The 16351-nt window shown below is 39.7% G+C and overlaps 3 protein-coding genes across 4 annotated transcripts; 2 read left to right on the top strand and 1 right to left on the bottom strand.

Moving 5' to 3' along the window:
- Positions 1 to 752: 752 nt before the first annotated feature.
- dnajc12 (DnaJ (Hsp40) homolog, subfamily C, member 12) lies at positions 753 to 4148 on the bottom strand. Its single transcript, XM_044045936.1, has 5 exons — positions 3819 to 4148; positions 3085 to 3163; positions 2800 to 2939; positions 2578 to 2722; positions 753 to 2285 (listed from the first exon to the last, which is right to left on the bottom strand). Exons 1-5 carry the CDS (start codon positions 3894 to 3896, stop codon positions 2203 to 2205), a joined length of 525 nt encoding a protein of 174 aa, XP_043901871.1. The 5' UTR covers positions 3897 to 4148; the 3' UTR covers positions 753 to 2202.
- A 297-nt stretch (positions 4149 to 4445) lies between these two features.
- sirt1 (sirtuin 1) lies at positions 4446 to 10178 on the top strand. The gene is made up of 9 exons (XM_044045934.1): positions 4446 to 5032; positions 5408 to 5536; positions 5959 to 6194; positions 6292 to 6444; positions 6747 to 6894; positions 6989 to 7068; positions 7257 to 7440; positions 7533 to 8060; positions 8717 to 10178. Exons 1-9 carry the CDS (start codon positions 4537 to 4539, stop codon positions 9004 to 9006), a joined length of 2244 nt encoding a protein of 747 aa, XP_043901869.1. The 5' UTR covers positions 4446 to 4536; the 3' UTR covers positions 9007 to 10178.
- An 879-nt stretch (positions 10179 to 11057) lies between these two features.
- cacul1 (CDK2 associated cullin domain 1) lies at positions 11058 to 16142 on the top strand. 2 transcript variants are annotated; one of them, XM_044046613.1, is made up of 9 exons: positions 11058 to 11574; positions 13077 to 13203; positions 13327 to 13429; positions 13516 to 13611; positions 13712 to 13798; positions 14041 to 14143; positions 14241 to 14330; positions 14518 to 14656; positions 14736 to 16142. In XM_044046613.1, exons 1-9 carry the CDS (start codon positions 11220 to 11222, stop codon positions 14773 to 14775), a joined length of 1140 nt encoding a protein of 379 aa, XP_043902548.1. In that variant the 5' UTR covers positions 11058 to 11219; the 3' UTR covers positions 14776 to 16142. The 2 variants fall into 2 exon arrangements, with proteins under 2 accessions (XP_043902548.1, XP_043902550.1); XM_044046615.1 differs by lacking the exon at positions 13712 to 13798 and having other exon boundaries at positions 11060 to 11574.
- Positions 16143 to 16351: the final 209 nt, after the last annotated feature.

The raw sequence follows: 16351 nt of genomic DNA, 5'->3' as shown, positions 1-16351 counted from the left end.
GGTTAAGATTGTTTCATAGTTAATTTGTCCGTTTTATTAAAGACTTTAAATATCCAGTGTTATTACATTATTACATGTCATTTAGCAGACGCCGCCAGTGTGTCACATTTAGAAGGGTTTTATTGGTAATTACAGAGTATACAACCTTTATGTTTGTCGCCAGAGAAGAGAAACAGTGGCTTATTCATCCCTTATTGCCTGCTGTAGCTTCCTTATTTATATGACTGTTTTTGTCACGTGTAAACTTGTTTTTATTATGTCAGGTCTGACTGGTGTTTGTAAGGAGAATAATAATTTTATACAGTATGTTTGTTTGCACGCATATCTTTCATACGCAGTTCTTAAGCAGAAGTTTTCCATGCAAAAGAAGAAAAACAGCACAGGCCACTGTGGAGACAGAAATCAGATATATCAGAAATATTAGACAAACATATTCCTTACTGTATAATCACAATGTTGTGTCCAGGTTATTTATTTTAGAATACTTGATATTCTAAAACTTGATCAGCTGCACATTAAAAAAAAGGTTTGTTCATTAATGAAAATCCTGCTTAAATGTCATTCTGTCTCCACTGACTGTTTTAGCTGATGTCATTGCTCCTGTCCTCCAACAGGAGGCAGTGTCAGACCAACAAATATCTATTCTTTTTGGGTGCTTACATGTAAACATGAAGTCAAAGGAACAACGGCGAGGCTGTCATTTCACATAAAGACAACCTGTTTCGTTATTTACTTCAAAAAATAGTTGATAAAAAGACTGGGTCTCGCTGTATTACTCAGGCTGCACTACAGCGTCTATTCACGGGCGCGATCCCACTACTGAGCGGCACGGGGGCTTTGGCCTGCTCCGTTTCCGACCTGGGCCGGTGCACCCCTCCTTAGACGACCTGGTGGTCCCGGGCTCCCCCTGGAGCACCATATCGATACCGAACTTAGTGCGGACACCCGATCGACATAGTCCGCAGCAGCTCAGAACTCCTGAGCTCAAACGATCCGCCAGACTTAGCCTCCCAGTAACTTGGATTACAGGCGCGCGCCACCGCACCCGGCGATGTTGTACTGTTCTCACTGGGCTTTTATCCTCTACTAAGATGACGTCAATAGAAGGGTTGGTGACATCTAGTGGTGAAGTTTATGTAACAACCTAACAGTTTACATTTACTGTCAGCATTTGAATGCACAAAAGCTCATGTTTTTGTCTGCTTCTGTCTACAGAGACATGCTGATGCCCACTTTTAAAAAGATAGTTCAGATGTTTTTAAGTGCAGTTTTATGAGCTGCTGACACTTACACTCACTGAAAACATGTCTGTTAGCCAGTTAAAGATACACCATGTGATACTTGTGCATTCAAATATCTAAAAAAAACAATGACAGCAATATATATATTATATTGAATATATATGAGAATAGAGATATGTTTTTCTATTCAAGGTAATGGACTGTTCCATTTTGGTCACCTATTAATGACACCATCCATTGTGTCTTTTTATTCTGCACCTTAATCTTACTGTTAGTGTTGTGTTATGTGGCTGGCATTGGCCTGCCAAGGGATTGAAGATGGAAATTAGCTTTAGCTACAATTGTACATTTACATTTTCATTAATACTGTCCCATTATAAAAATAAAATAATTTAAAGCATATCTGCATCAATGATTACATCCACATCACATTACCACATTACTTGACAAAGTAACCCAGGTGCATTTCCCTCATGAAGTACTTTCTGTATTGGTTTGAGGTACTTCTGATAAGACCTAGTCCCACCCAAACAAAGACAGAGTAATGTTACAGAGATAGAGGTCATGCACAACAGGAGCCAACCTGGACATGTAAACCTGGACATGTAACACCATGTCCATGAAGCTACTACTACACCATACACCCAAGGTAATTATATCCTGACACAATGAATTTGTCTACAACACAACAATACACATTAGCATTAGAGGTACTTCAATATCAGGCATAACCATATCTCCACTGTACAAGAGCATACTTGACAGAGTAGGACAAATGGTAACACATACATTATTCACATACTTGTTTGTTTTTTGTTAGACAAAGCATTCTCCAAGTGAGCAGACACAAGTTTGCAGTTTCTAACAGGACATTTATGGGCATTACAGAGAGACTATACTCACAGTTAACAACAAGGCAAAAAACACAAACATAAACAAATCTGAATTCCTGATGGATGATTTAGATTTCATAATTTCTGAACTTCTGCAGTAGACTGGATGGAGAATCAGCAGCCCAGCGGAAACGCAGGTGGCAGTGGTCACCTAGACACCAATGATACCAGGTCAGTTAGTTTTTACATAATATAATGTGTGAGCCATGTTATAAAATAATATAATCTGAAAAAAATGACATGCCGATTTGATTAATTAACCATTGACATATTCTTTTTTAAAATCACACTTTAGACGAACTCTGGTTCTGCAGCAGGTGAAGATATAAAGATATACAAAAAATGAAGACTGCTGAAATCCATGTTATCCATGTAATGACCTTTCAGTATTGCTTTGTCCACTGCAGTGCTTTGATGTCTGATCAAATCATATTAATACTTACTTGATGATGGCATAGCATCACATGAAGAGATCCCTGGTTCAATCTTTTCACTCTGAAGGTCCTCTGCTTGGGAAGTGGCTGGGTCTTCTGTCTTTGAGGCCTCCAGCATTGGTTCCTTCTTATTTCTCACAGCCCAGTGCAATGACTGCAAACAGGTGACCAAGTATTAAAAGAAAAATAATAAATACATTGCTGGTACCAAAAAAAAAATACACTACTTACAGTTTTTACAGAGTCTTTCATGGCTTGCCAGTCCTGGAAAGGAATGGTGACACCACTTCTTTTCCACAAGTCATAATTTTTCCTTTTGTTTTCATTACATAAAACCTCTTTGGCTTCTTGCAGTTTCTGGAATTCTGCCACTGTCACCGCAAGAGACAAAACAGCAGGATTTTCAGATAATACGCTTACAGAATGAATCGATAATTTGTGCACCAATCAATTGTAAATATCATGTCATCATTAATACACACAGTTGTGTTACAATGGAATATACCACAAAAATACCTGCTCTTGGGTTGTCTAGGTGTTTGTCTGGGTGGCACATCAAGGCCCGGATCTTGTATTCATTGATAATCTGTTCAGTCTGCATGAAAAATTATTAAATAAAAAAATAAATACACTGTATATATCTTTTAAAACAAGTTTTAATGTGGCAAAAATGCTACAAAACCAATACTTTGTCACCTTTTTACACAAGGAAAAGGACCAATTAGAAATAATTAAATATAAAATTGACCTTATTTGTTGCAGAATGTCGTAATGTTACAAAAATATCACTTGAACTATGATGGTGAGCAGTACATCATGTTCAAGTCACTCATGTGGAATGTTAATGATTCATTAATGATTTATATACATTCACGATTATCCTGATCATGGAAATTCATCACAATTGTTGCATATTGTCCCATCCCTATTTTGTCATCTTTTTTTAACCTTTTATTACCTTTCTATTCGTATGTCACGATATGGTCGTGTTGCTAATTTTACACTGTTAGATTAGCATTGACATCCCATTCATTCAAAGCGTTATCACTAACCTAACATTAATAATCCGCATGTGATCTCTAAACTCAACCAATAACTGTAATGATCCTGACTCATTATATACACAGTGTCAGTGGCCGGAGCACAAACAGGTCTCTCTGCTGGTTCAGACTAAACCCTGGTGTATGTTTTAATTTCTAGATCTGTATAAACGTCACTGTCTGAGCCTGAACCCACTGGACAGAACTTACCGACGACAGTTCATCGCAGCCCAATAACCCGTAGTAATCCTCCAAGTCCTCTGGTTTGCATTTCATAACAGCATCCATCCGCTTGGTGGAGTTTAGTTACAACAGCAGGCACTTGTTGCTTGTTTTGCTTCACTGAATCACGGCGTTTGGTTCACCAATGTGATCACCCAGGTACACCCAGATCACTCAGGGACAATAATATGTAAGTGCCGGCTAATGTTATATAACGGACTGCAAAACTGTTCACAGAACCAAAGGGATTCTTCCTCGAGCGGCTGAGAGAAAACTGTTCAGTCTTTTTCACTTCACGACGTGTGCTGCATTCACGTGTCTAGATAAAAAAAAGGTCAAAGTCTAAAAAAAAATCCGCTCACCGTCAAATTTCGACCACTCGTTCTGCATGAAACAGTATCAAGGTTAACAATAAACGCTTTGAAAACAGAATGTTTTTTTATACAAGAATAAATGAATGCTGTAATCATTGTTCACGATAGGTGGCAAATGTGGTACAACGAACGAAAGACAGCATGAAAGCGAGTTTCAGTTGGAGTTTCACATTGTACGTTGAAAGTAAAAAAAAGTAAAGTATGTTAATTGATACGAATATAAGGTTAACACCAAAAGTCTGCGTTTAACTCACATATGTGTCTCCATTCACAAGCTTTAACTTTGCTTTATAAATTCTCCAGACGGTGTTCGAAGGCAGCATCATTTTGTTATGGTGGTACGTCATCGACATACGTCATCGACGTGCCAGGGGACGTTTCATACGTCACTACTGTGGAGAACAAATCACGTGCGTTATGCAAATGAGCCAGCTGTCCGCGAGGAAGAATCTGCTCGGCAGCGGCGGCTCTGCGGGCTGAAGATGGCGGACGAGGAGAACAGTCTCGGGACTGGCCTGGTGGGCGCGCTCGAAATGGACGGCCCTGCCGCGAAACGGTCCAAAATCACACCGGGGTCAAATTACGGTGTCAAAGTCGGCGAAGGGGGTCATTTTTTGTGCGTCTCCGCGAACGCGGAGAGCTGGGAGTTGGCGGTTGATTGTGCGCCGCCACTGGAGAAGGAAGCGAAGCCGGTGATGGCGGTAGAGCAGGCCCCAGCAGCGCTAGGCGGAGACAACAATGGACTGGGACCGCTGCTCTCTGCGCCGCACAAACCACTTGTGAAACTGGACGACAACGCTCTGCTGGGGACAAATGAAGAGGCTACTGGTATGAAAGCAACCAGGATCATTTTATACAGCTTTTTTAACCACGCGACGGTGCGTGTTTTACCAACTTTAACCGGCGAGTTAGCGTAACGATAAACAGAAGATAAGTTAAGCTTCGGTTAGCTTAACTTATGACAGTGAGCGTGTGATTGATACTCAGAGGCGTGAACTTCGCACAGTGATTTACTTGACTTTTCTGACTCAACCCTGAAAAGAGAAATTGACGATTTAACTTGATCAGTTTCGTCTTCAAACTTCTGTAATAACTTGTATTATCATGTAGTACCCGTTTATTCCCAAGCATGTTCATTGAGGTTGCTGTCCTGGAAAGTGGAAGTATATATATGTTCGCCACTAATCTCTCTTTTTATTTTAGACTTCGATGTTCATGAAAATGATTATCTCACCTCCAACGGTCTGGCTGTCACACCAGAACACATCAACGAGGACGATGACAGATCCTCACATGCAAGCTCCAGCGACTGGACTCCTCAACCACGAATAGGTAATTGAATAAATCTGTAAAAGCGTCACTTCATTTCAGGCCTTTATTATTCCTCAAGGGGGTTAAAAAGACATAAGGACACAAGACAGAACACTAAATATTGCAAGCAACCTGACAAAATTTAGAGATAAGAAGTGTTCGTTTAAGTCTACTTAAGGTGTCATAGAGGATTTGGCTGATTGTTTAAGTGCATTAATTGCGAGATTAAATGTGAGATTTATGATCCCTATATAATACATACTTTTGCAAGAATAAACTTAGCATTCGAACAAATGTGTAATTAATATTATTATGCTGGTTTATACAGCCAAAAGATTAAAACCGGTTTTAATGATATGGCTCATTGGTGTATAATTGCTGGTTAGTGGTTTGTATGCAATTTGGGTAAATAAGTAATGCTGAGTTGTTGTATTCTTGACCAGGTTCATACAGTTTCATCCAGCAGCACATCAGAGAGACTGATCCAAGGACCATCTTGAGAGACTTGCTGCCCGAGACCGTGCTCCCACCAGATTTAGATGATATGACTTTGTGGCAAATCATCATCAACATCTCAGAGCCTCCAAAAAGAAAGAAACGGAAGGACATTAACACGTTGGAAGATGTGGTCAGGCTCCTCCATGAGAGTAAAAGGATCCTGGTACTTACTGGTGCTGGGGTACGCATGTACAATATTTTCCAGTTATTCCATTATTTCACATTCCATGCCCGTGTTCCTGCTACTAAATCAGAATGCTTGTATGCTTTCTGTGTAGGTGTCAGTCTCATGTGGAATACCAGACTTTCGCTCCAGAGATGGAATTTATGCACGGCTTGCTGTAGATTTTCCTGATCTTCCAGACCCCCAATCTATGTTTGACATTGAATATTTCAGACGGGACCCAAGACCCTTTTTCAAGTTTGCTAAGGTTTGCTCATTGTGTCCACTTAACTTTTGTGCATGTATAAAGTTGAATACAATACATTGATGATATGACCCCCAGCAACTGAAATGTAGGTATCTGATTTAATACGATCATGAGGCTTTTAAAAGTGAATTATTCAAAATTAAACATGCATATGTCAATATTTGCAAGGTGCTACAGAGAATGTAATGTATTAACATAGTCATGTAAAAAAAAAGTCTCACTCTTTTGTAATGTATGCTGCACTACAGTGAAAACATCTTTGTTGTTATGTCGAAGTGCTAAAAGCTCCTTCTTTGTTACAGGAGATTTACCCTGGTCAGTTCCAGCCCTCACCCTGTCATAAATTCATATCTATGCTGGATAAGCAAGGGAAGCTTCTACGCAATTACACGCAAAACATTGATACATTAGAACAAGTGGCTGGAGTTCAACGGATTATCCAGTGTCATGGTAAGTAATACAGCCAGTCAGTGGTGCTGCTTGTTTTCTTCACATTTCTGTCCATGCCAATCTTGAATGTCCACTGATAAATCTGTTATTTCAGGGTCGTTTGCCACTGCATCCTGTCTTGTCTGTAAAAATAAAGTGGACTGTGAGGCTATTCGAGAAGATGTCTTCAACCAGGTATTTATTCACCACAAACTGATCCAGGATAAAACCTTTTTATATCTATTAAATAACAAGAAATCAACGGGGGTTAGGACGGAAATGTGTTTATTACATTATGATTATTTTTGTTTATTTTGTAACTAGTTGCAGTAGCATTCATATTCTGAAAGCAGTAAGAATTTGGTATTACATTCCTTTTGCAGGTTGTCCCTCATTGTCCACAGTGTCCAGATATTCCCCTGGCAATCATGAAACCCGACATTGTCTTCTTTGGAGAGAATCTTCCAGAAATGTTCCACAGAGCCATGAAGCAGGATAAAGATGAAGTGGACCTCTTGATTGTCATTGGCTCTTCTCTTAAAGTGCGACCAGTTGCCCTCATCCCAAGTATGTTGTTAATTTTCAGATTAATGGATTTCTGCTTTCTGTGAGATGCATGCAAAAACATCGCATGACTGTTTGTCTCTTTCCCCACCCAGACTCCATTCCTCATGAAGTGCCTCAGGTCTTGATCAATAGGGAGCAGCTGCCGCACCTCAACTTTGATGTGGAGTTACTTGGGGACTGTGATGTCATTATCAACGAGCTCTGTCATCGTTTGAGTGGAGACTTTGAGCAGCTCTGCTACAACACTGTAAGACTCAATGAGATCACGGAGAAACCCCCTAGGTTACCTGAACTTCCACCAAGTGAGGCCTTGTCTGCTTCAAGCGATGCAGCTCAGGAGGAGCAGAAGCAGTACAGATCAGACTCAATAATTAAGACTTCAGAGGAGACAGAAATTCCAAATGTCCCAGAGACCGCTGGTAATAATGTTACACCTCCAGAGCCTTGTCCAAATGCTCGATGTCCCAGTGATGAGACGCCTGAGCCTTCAGCATTACCAGCAGAAGATGTGCCAAAAGATGATACCGTCGATGTAAAGAACCAAACTTCCAGCGTTGAGTTCCGTAGACGATGTTGGATTAGTCGAATCAACACGAGTCCAATTAGCAAACGCCTTGGGGGTAAGGTTCAGACAGAAACGGGCCACTGCGCCAGTTGCAAAACGAGTGCTTTGACGCTTTGAGAGCAACAGTGATGAGCTGATGTGCTACAACAATGTGTTAACATGTCCTCTTTCACTGGTGCTGTGCTGTGTCTAGTTATGCTCTCTACAATGTAACTATTTGAACTACTTCAACTATCAATCTGAAGCACACACACCAATTTTGTTTAATTCACCACAGCCCTCATTGCTTTTTAGCAACACCCTTGCTAACTCACTGTGTTACACATATGTCAAATGTGAAATTGATAAAAACATATTGGCAAGTGAGGACAAAGGGAGTAAAAAAAGGACTTGTGACCCTGAACAAGGAAGACTCTGTAGCTGTGTGTGTGTGTTGTGGGCGTGATACCACACACTGCGACGTTAAGCGTCATTGATTAATCACGGTGAAAATTTAATAACTGCAACAGCCCTAGAGAGAAGTATTATTGTCATGTTTGTGAAAGTGAGTGTTAACCTATTTCTCATGGTATTCCTTTTTTCTTCATAGAGCATTCATATATATGTGAAAAGTACAAAACATAAAAATGCCAAAGACAGTGATTAGATTTTTGATTGACCTTCTGTTAAATATTGATCAGATCAGTAAATTCTTCATATTGTTCCCCACAGCAAGCCAGTACCTGTTCCAAGCACCAAATCACTATATCTTCCATGGGGCTGAGGTTTACTCTGACTCTGAAGATGAGACGTCAAGTTCATGTGGCAGTGACAGCGAGGAGTCTGAATGCAGTTCAGACGGGGTGGAAGATGACAGTGAGCCCGAGGAAGACGACGTGCTCACAGGGAATGTAGAGACTTGCCTCGGAGACACAACTCAACACACTGTAGCCAGTGAGACCACATCAAGTGCGCACACAGACAATACTTCTGAAACGACTCAAAGCACCACACACCTTTAAATCTTAAGTACATAGTCAACAAAGCACTAATTGTCTTTATATATGTTTCAAATATTTTTGACTTTTACATCTACTAGTAATTTTTCATAAATCTGTGACGACTTTGTGTGAATATGCATTAAGATTTATCTCCTCGTTTTCTGTGCCTGTTTGGTCACATGCATTGTGTCTGAAACTTCATACTGTGTATTATGTACTAAATAGAATGTTGTAGTTGTTTTTTTTTTTCTTCAGGACATTCTTTTATTATTATTTGATTTTGCTGTCAAAAGTTCAGAAATTTAGCTGATGCTCGCATTTACTGTGGCATACAAACTAATGCAGCTCCAGATCAAGCTTTAATTTCTAAATTGCTATCATTTGTCGGTCTTAGTCCATAGGCTGATGTTAACTATGTTTCAATGTGTTGTAGAGTTGGTTAATGTTATTATTTGGGAGACATGTAAGCCTACTGCCTGCTAAATAGTGGTTACTATGGGTTTCAGACACATACAGAAATCTTCAGACGGTTTATTTTAAGGCATAGTCTACTTGCAATATAAGACATTCGGCTCTGCTGGTTCATGAAGGCAAATGCCGGACAAAAGGAACAGTACTCTTTAATTTTAGACCAAAGAACACTTCATCGCCGCGCTCCTTTGTCATTCGAAGCTTTGTGTGTTTGACCTGTCGTTTAAAACTTGGGGGAAAATATATGTAACTATTGACAAGGTGTTCCTTCAGACATGTGGCAGCTACTTTTTATGGTCAAGCCTCCTATTTTTATACTTTGGTGTGAGACATACTCATCAAGGAGTAGATGATTTTTGTCTGTACAAAGTTATATTAAGTTGTAATGTTAAGCCTTAGGAGTCTATTCAATGAGTTCACATTGAAGTGTGGCACTTTTTTTCTCCTTTTAAAACCGGTTATGTTGCCTGTGTTATTTTTCTTATAAAGTTTAAACCATTTTCCTTAATCATGCAGATGAATCTGTTGCCTGTAAAGATTATGTGTTGGTAGAAGGAAAGACACATTTGAGCCGATGTGTTGGATAAACCTCTACACCAACAGAATTTACATGCCATTTAAAAGGTTATGTTTTGTTCAAGGTTCGAGGAAATAAGACTTTTTTACATTGTTGAAGTTGTTATTTCTTCTGCGGTTCTCAGTAAAAGCAAGAACGAAAATGACTGAACGCTCAATCCTGTTATTTGGAACACACACCATTTCACATCATGTCACCAGCGCCACCTAGTGACTGTTGACTCACCCTGCCTGTTTCTATGTCTATTTTACAGTGCATTTCAAGGAGCATTACTTGAGCGAGGAAGATTCTCCAGTGTGTTTTAAAACGGAAAACTACAGTATGTTCGATTTTAACAGTACTAAGAGGCATCATCAAATGTAGAGGTTGTATTTTACGGTGTACATGTACACAAGTACAATAAGTAATTGATGGTAATAATTTTGTATCAGTGAAGCAGTGTAAATTCCAATTCTCAGTTTCAAACAAAACCGTCCGTAAAAAGTTAAAAGTGCAGGATTTCTCTATGTACTAACAACATGGAAAACAAAGTGCATAAAGTTTTATATTGGACATGGATGGGGCATCTTTTAACGTTACTTTAAAATCTCTCTTCTTCGGCCAGGTAACTCCCGCCCACGTTTCCCTCATCCATTTAAGCAGCGCCGCCATACGGAGACATCAAGTAGTGAGGCTCGGCGAGTGGCTGACAGAAGCAATATTATTATCAATATTTGCCCTGGTGTATTGATTATCATATTGCTCGAAGAAGGACGACGCCCCTAATATGTATAATATGACAGTTATCAATGGTGATTCACAAACATTTTGGTGTGAAGGTAATATTACTCTCTAACTGTACTGCAATATTATCTCCTTATTACCACACTACAACCATACATTATTATCATATTAAAACCAAGTTGTTAAACGAATCCGTGTGTTAACAGTCGGTGTATTAACGGTCAATTTTAAGGCCCGGATACGCTCTGTCGTCGTAGTCCAGTCTTTAGAACTACATTTCCCACTTGCCTCTGATGCCCGTTGATACGACGTGTCGTAAAAATCCAGTCAACAATACCAACACCGTGATGAACACCACCAAAGCCGCTTGACAGTTTCAGCCTGTAGCTTTATCTTTTCTCCACACAGAGTGTCTAAAATGTTAAGCGTCATCGAGTGACCGGGCTTCGGCACATTTGTGAAAATGGAGGCTATGGAAGACGATAGTCTGGACGTAAAAGACGACCACAACCACAACTATTGTGCGAGTAGCAGCAGCAGCAGCAGCAGCAGGAAAGTCCGCACGTATCACAGCAGCCAACTGTCGGATGTAACAACGGTCTGTTCACCGGTATCGGGAGCGGAACCGGGGGCTCGACGAGGGAAGCACCGGCCCGGCGGCAGCAGCAGCAGCAGCGGAGGGACAAAGTTCGTGGACTCGGATTCGGGGAGTGAGAGCAGTGAAGTCAGCGAGACTGACTGTACAGCTCTACCACCACCAGCAGCAGCAGCAGCTACTGTCGAGGGAAAATTCTCCCTCGATTCTACTTCCAAGTTCCGTAAGTTGATTTACAGCAGGGCCTGATACAGTACTGTCACTCACCGTCAAAGATGAGACAATATACGATATGATCGCGCATCGATTTTGGCTTGTGCGATAATTTAGTATCAATAAATATCACAGTCTACATGATCTGTTTATCTAAGGTTCATTCTACGTCAATATGATGTTTATGCTCTGTGCAAACACATTTTGACACTTCACGCAAAATTGCTGTGGAAGTTTTAACTCAAATGTACAAATTGTCTGAGAGTTGTGCTGTTGAATGTGTAAAAAGTATTAACCAGTTTCTTAAACTTTCACACAGGAGCTAAATTTAATCTTTTCCTATCAGACCCATGTAATAATTGATATTGACTGATTTGAAACCTTTTTTTTTTCATCATGAAAACTTCTTTGGCCACATTACCCAGCCCTGATAGGAAATATAAAAGCACTCACAATAAGTTGATTCACCTGAGTAATATGACCATGCTGGCATAATATGACCATGCTGGCATGTGAAGGGCTGCAGTGTACAGTCACTCGATCCCATGACATTTTTCATCCATAAAATTGTGTAAACCTCAAAAGAACAGAATCATCAGATGTTCTGTTCAGTCCACAGCAATGGAACCAGAAAATGATATGTGACCAGTTACTACTTGATCATTAAATTGTTGGAGCCCACCTAACTTACAGTCCTAGTGATTTATTTTGAAGTGGGAGTCTGAATATTTTAATTCCTTCCAGGTACTCACAATTTACAATGACCATTAGATTCTTCATTTCGAAATGTTAATCAAAATGAGTAACACATTTTCACATTATTAGTAGCTTGTCTTTGCTCTTTATCTGTGATCTTAGCTGTGTGCACTTGGACATTTTCCCATAATTGTGTACATATAGTTTTTTGTACAATTATTGTAATTATTTTGGTCAGGCTAATCCTGACAGGTAATCTTCATATTGTCCCATGGTTATGCATGCATGCATGGTTTCTGCTGAGTGATGCTAGGTTTACTTGGGCACCCGTAATCTGGCTATTGACCTGATTCTGATTATGACATTATTCAGATTACGATGTTTACATGGGTTGCTAACATTCCATTTATATACTTGCAGACAGAGATTAGTGTGAATGTGGTCATCACTTTTGTCTACATAGTGTCCACTTCTGTGAAAGGTCCAGTAGGACATACAAAACATGTCTACACAGTGCGACTAATCTTAGAATATTCCATGTCATAATCAGATTATTGCTTACTCTGAGCACAATGTTATTAATGTTAAGTTAATTAGAATACGCTGTTTACTTGAAGGTGTCTTACTTGCTTACATTTTAAGACCATAAAATACATTTTGAGAAGATTAAAAGGGTGAAGGAGAAAAAGGAAACAAAGATTTAAAGATTGGAATATTAATGTTGATTTCAACATGGTCACTGTAGTTCTCAGGCCTGATGTCTTTGACCAGAATCAGGTTCACTTCATCTGTGGCACCTCTCCTTCTTTCACCCAGTACTGAATGCTATGGCAGTAGAAGACTACCAGAAAAACCACTGGCCAAACTTGGAGAAGGTAATTGACCGACTGCTCATTCAGAATCCCTCAGACCACATCTCTGTCTCCTATGCACAGATATACAGGTAAGAATTAACAGACCCGAGCTGTGCAGCTGTTTGCGCATAATGTGATTTCAGTCCAGACCCATAGGTTTGCCTTGTGCATCACTGAGTTCTGAGTTCCTATTTTTTACTCTGTTTTCCAAGTTACATCTACAAGTGTGTTTGTCAGCAACACTCTGAGCTGCTCTACAATGACTTGACATCAAAAATAACAAATCACCTGCTCCGTGTTTCCACTCGTCTACAGGTGAGTCAGTCTAAGCACAAGGAAATCATTATACGGAGCTCATATGCAAACTATAAATGCAAATAATGCATATTGTTGTCTTCTAGGCCAGCCCCCCTGAAACCTTCATTGAGAACTTCAACATTGCACTCACACAGTACACAACTTCTCTGCAATGTATAGTCCCTGTGTTTATGTACTTGGTAAGCATACTTATTTAAAAGGCACAGTATTTACAAGCATGTATTAGTGATGTTGCATGTTGCAGCTGAACATCCCTCATCTCACCCTGTTTCTTCCAATTTTGTTGGAGAACCAATGGAGCCGTCAGTTAGTAACAAAACTCAAAAGATGTTCGGTTTGTCCATCGTGGGATACTGTAAATACAAGGTGGTCCACAAGAGCTGACCTGGCTCATGATATAAATATAAAAGCTCATGATGAAAAGTGATGAAAAGCAACAGTCCATACAATCAAGTGATTTTAGATTTGTTATTTTATCTTCAGCCTCTGCCAAACGAAAATAACTTCACTTAAATGTTGCACACTGGATCTTTAAATATAAATATCTATATTCAACAATTCCTACATTTGTGTAGGATTCAAAATGTTTTCATTTCTAATATTCCCAGAACAAGTTCTACGTTGAGTCGAAGCTGAACAGAGACCTAAAAGACGATTTGATGAAGCTGTTTGCTGACCATGTTGCAGAAAAACAAGTGAATAAGCTGCTGCGTGAGTGAATTGCTACCTTTGAAACAAGAAAATAGTTATTTTGCTTGCATTTCTAAATATTTGATCTGTTTGAACACGTGTTTTATTTCTTGTTTAGCTCTTCTCATTGAAGCTCATTCCTTGCCCTTTAAAGTGCAGCCATCTACGATGGCCAGTGTAGTTACAGGCCTCTACAGCCTCCGACCAGGTGAGCAGTGATAAATGTTCTTATCTGTAAGGCTGCCAGGAAGTTGTGTATATCGTCTGCTATAAGCTGCAAACTAATGGAACCTTTACACCTCCACCACGGAAAACAAAATTCACATTTGTTTCTCCAGCAACGTCACATTGTTTGCAAAGGCACATGTTTTATGGATTTTTGTTTTTCTTTGCAGAGTGGGCCCAGTTAGCCCCAGCTCTCTTCTCCGGGTTTATTCCTCAGATCAATCCTCCTGCTGTGGAGTCTCTGCTGTCCGACTATGCTGCTCATGATCAGAAGCTCCAGATGGAGCTCTCCATGAACGGGTTTCCACGGTCAGTTTTCCAAGACATGAGTTTCAGACACTGACCGAGTATGCACTTTAAACGTTATCAATCTGTCCTTGTTTTTCAGAGGTGACCAGTCTCGCAAGCGGGCCAGCGATGACTCCTGATAGCCGAGCTGGTGTCTCCGGATTCTTCGCGGAACTATTACTGTGCCTCCTACATCTTAATCACGAGTTGGCTCACTGCACTAGGTACAATGTTAACAATGTGTCGGTTTATTCTCTCCTGACTCAAGGTCACAACACTGTGAACAACAAAGAGAACGTGATTTTGCGTTGTCGAGCAGAAGTTTCATTTTGCTGCACTTAGAGGAAAAGCACAGTCTTCCATTTTCCGTGCTTTCTTCTGCGATTATGATGCATCCAGCCTCAGTATTTTGTAGGATGCCACTGTGTGTCATCAAGACTGTTTTCTCCATGTTGTCCACATTCAACAGTGCCTTCATGGTGTCTGTTTGATCAGGTTTCCTGACAGGGGATGGGCTGATGATGGGGTTTTTCATTACCAACTTTTAATGTGGGAGTGTGATTTCTATAGACTAGGCAAATCAAGACTTCCTATTGCTGCTAATAATGCTGTCCTTGTGTTAATACCACATATCCCACGGTTGAACCTACCACGTGTGTAAACCATAGGCCATATATAAGAGTTGGACGTAGCTTAAGAGTGAAGCCGAGGAAGAACACAAGTCGCACTTAGCCACCAGGGGGTGACTCTGCTGGTTGGAAAAATAACCCTTTATGAATTGAAGTATACGGGAACATCAGCCTATTTCTCACTTGTTTTATGATGTAATTTTATGATATGCGAGAAAGCGTGGCACATTTGAGTTACATCTGTGAACTTTCAATTTAAACAAAAATAGCAAAGGTGCAGAACAAATCACAAATCTTGAGGCTTTAAAATGGTACTTTAGATTACTACGGGAACACTACAGTATGTCCACTTTTTTATATATGGTCTGCGGTATAAACCAGCGTCTGCAGTCAACATGAATGAGTGAGAGAAGAAATTGGAACAAAGTCATTGACCTTAATCATGATCCTCTTCTTCATGTTGCCTTTACTGTGTTGGTAAACTGGATTGTGTTTTCCAGTTATTCCAAAGAGGATTTGCAGTACCTTTGTTTTTCTTATTTACACACACATATATATGTATAATACATTGAATCAAGGTGACATTGTTAATGTTGTATGCTGTCTGAGTCTGAGCCATTTGAGTTTTTTATACTAATGAGTTTTGAGCTTTAGTTGACCTCTTAGACTAAAGTCAGATTCTAACTTGTTTGTTTTAGCATGTACGTCTGACAGGGACGGTCTTGCAGGACATAACACAAGAGTGCCAGAGACCTTAAACAAACACAGAATCATGTTTGAGAATTTCTCTTTGTTTGGTTTGGTTTGGTTCATTTACTGTAAATATATCAAACATGTTGCTCCGTGGATTTAATTAAACAAACCGTATGCAAATACTGTTTTAGACTGGAGTCTGGAATAATTGTGAAATCCATTTCTCTAACCAGTGTAAATTGTTCTTCTTTTTTTATTATCATGCAGGAACAAATTCAAAATAAAAGGTGTTAGACAATGTTGGAGCTAAACTGACCTGGATCTGTTAAAAAAAAATGATTCAATAAAGCAACAGAACAAAAATCCAAAAAAAAACACTAGTTGTCATTACATA

This window comes from Solea senegalensis, linkage group LG15, assembly GCF_019176455.1.
Source record: "Solea senegalensis isolate Sse05_10M linkage group LG15, IFAPA_SoseM_1, whole genome shotgun sequence".
Classification (NCBI taxonomy): domain Eukaryota; kingdom Metazoa; phylum Chordata; class Actinopteri; order Pleuronectiformes; family Soleidae; genus Solea; species Solea senegalensis.
Note: the sequence above shows the minus strand (reverse complement) of the source record. Positions and strands in the feature narration are given on the sequence as shown.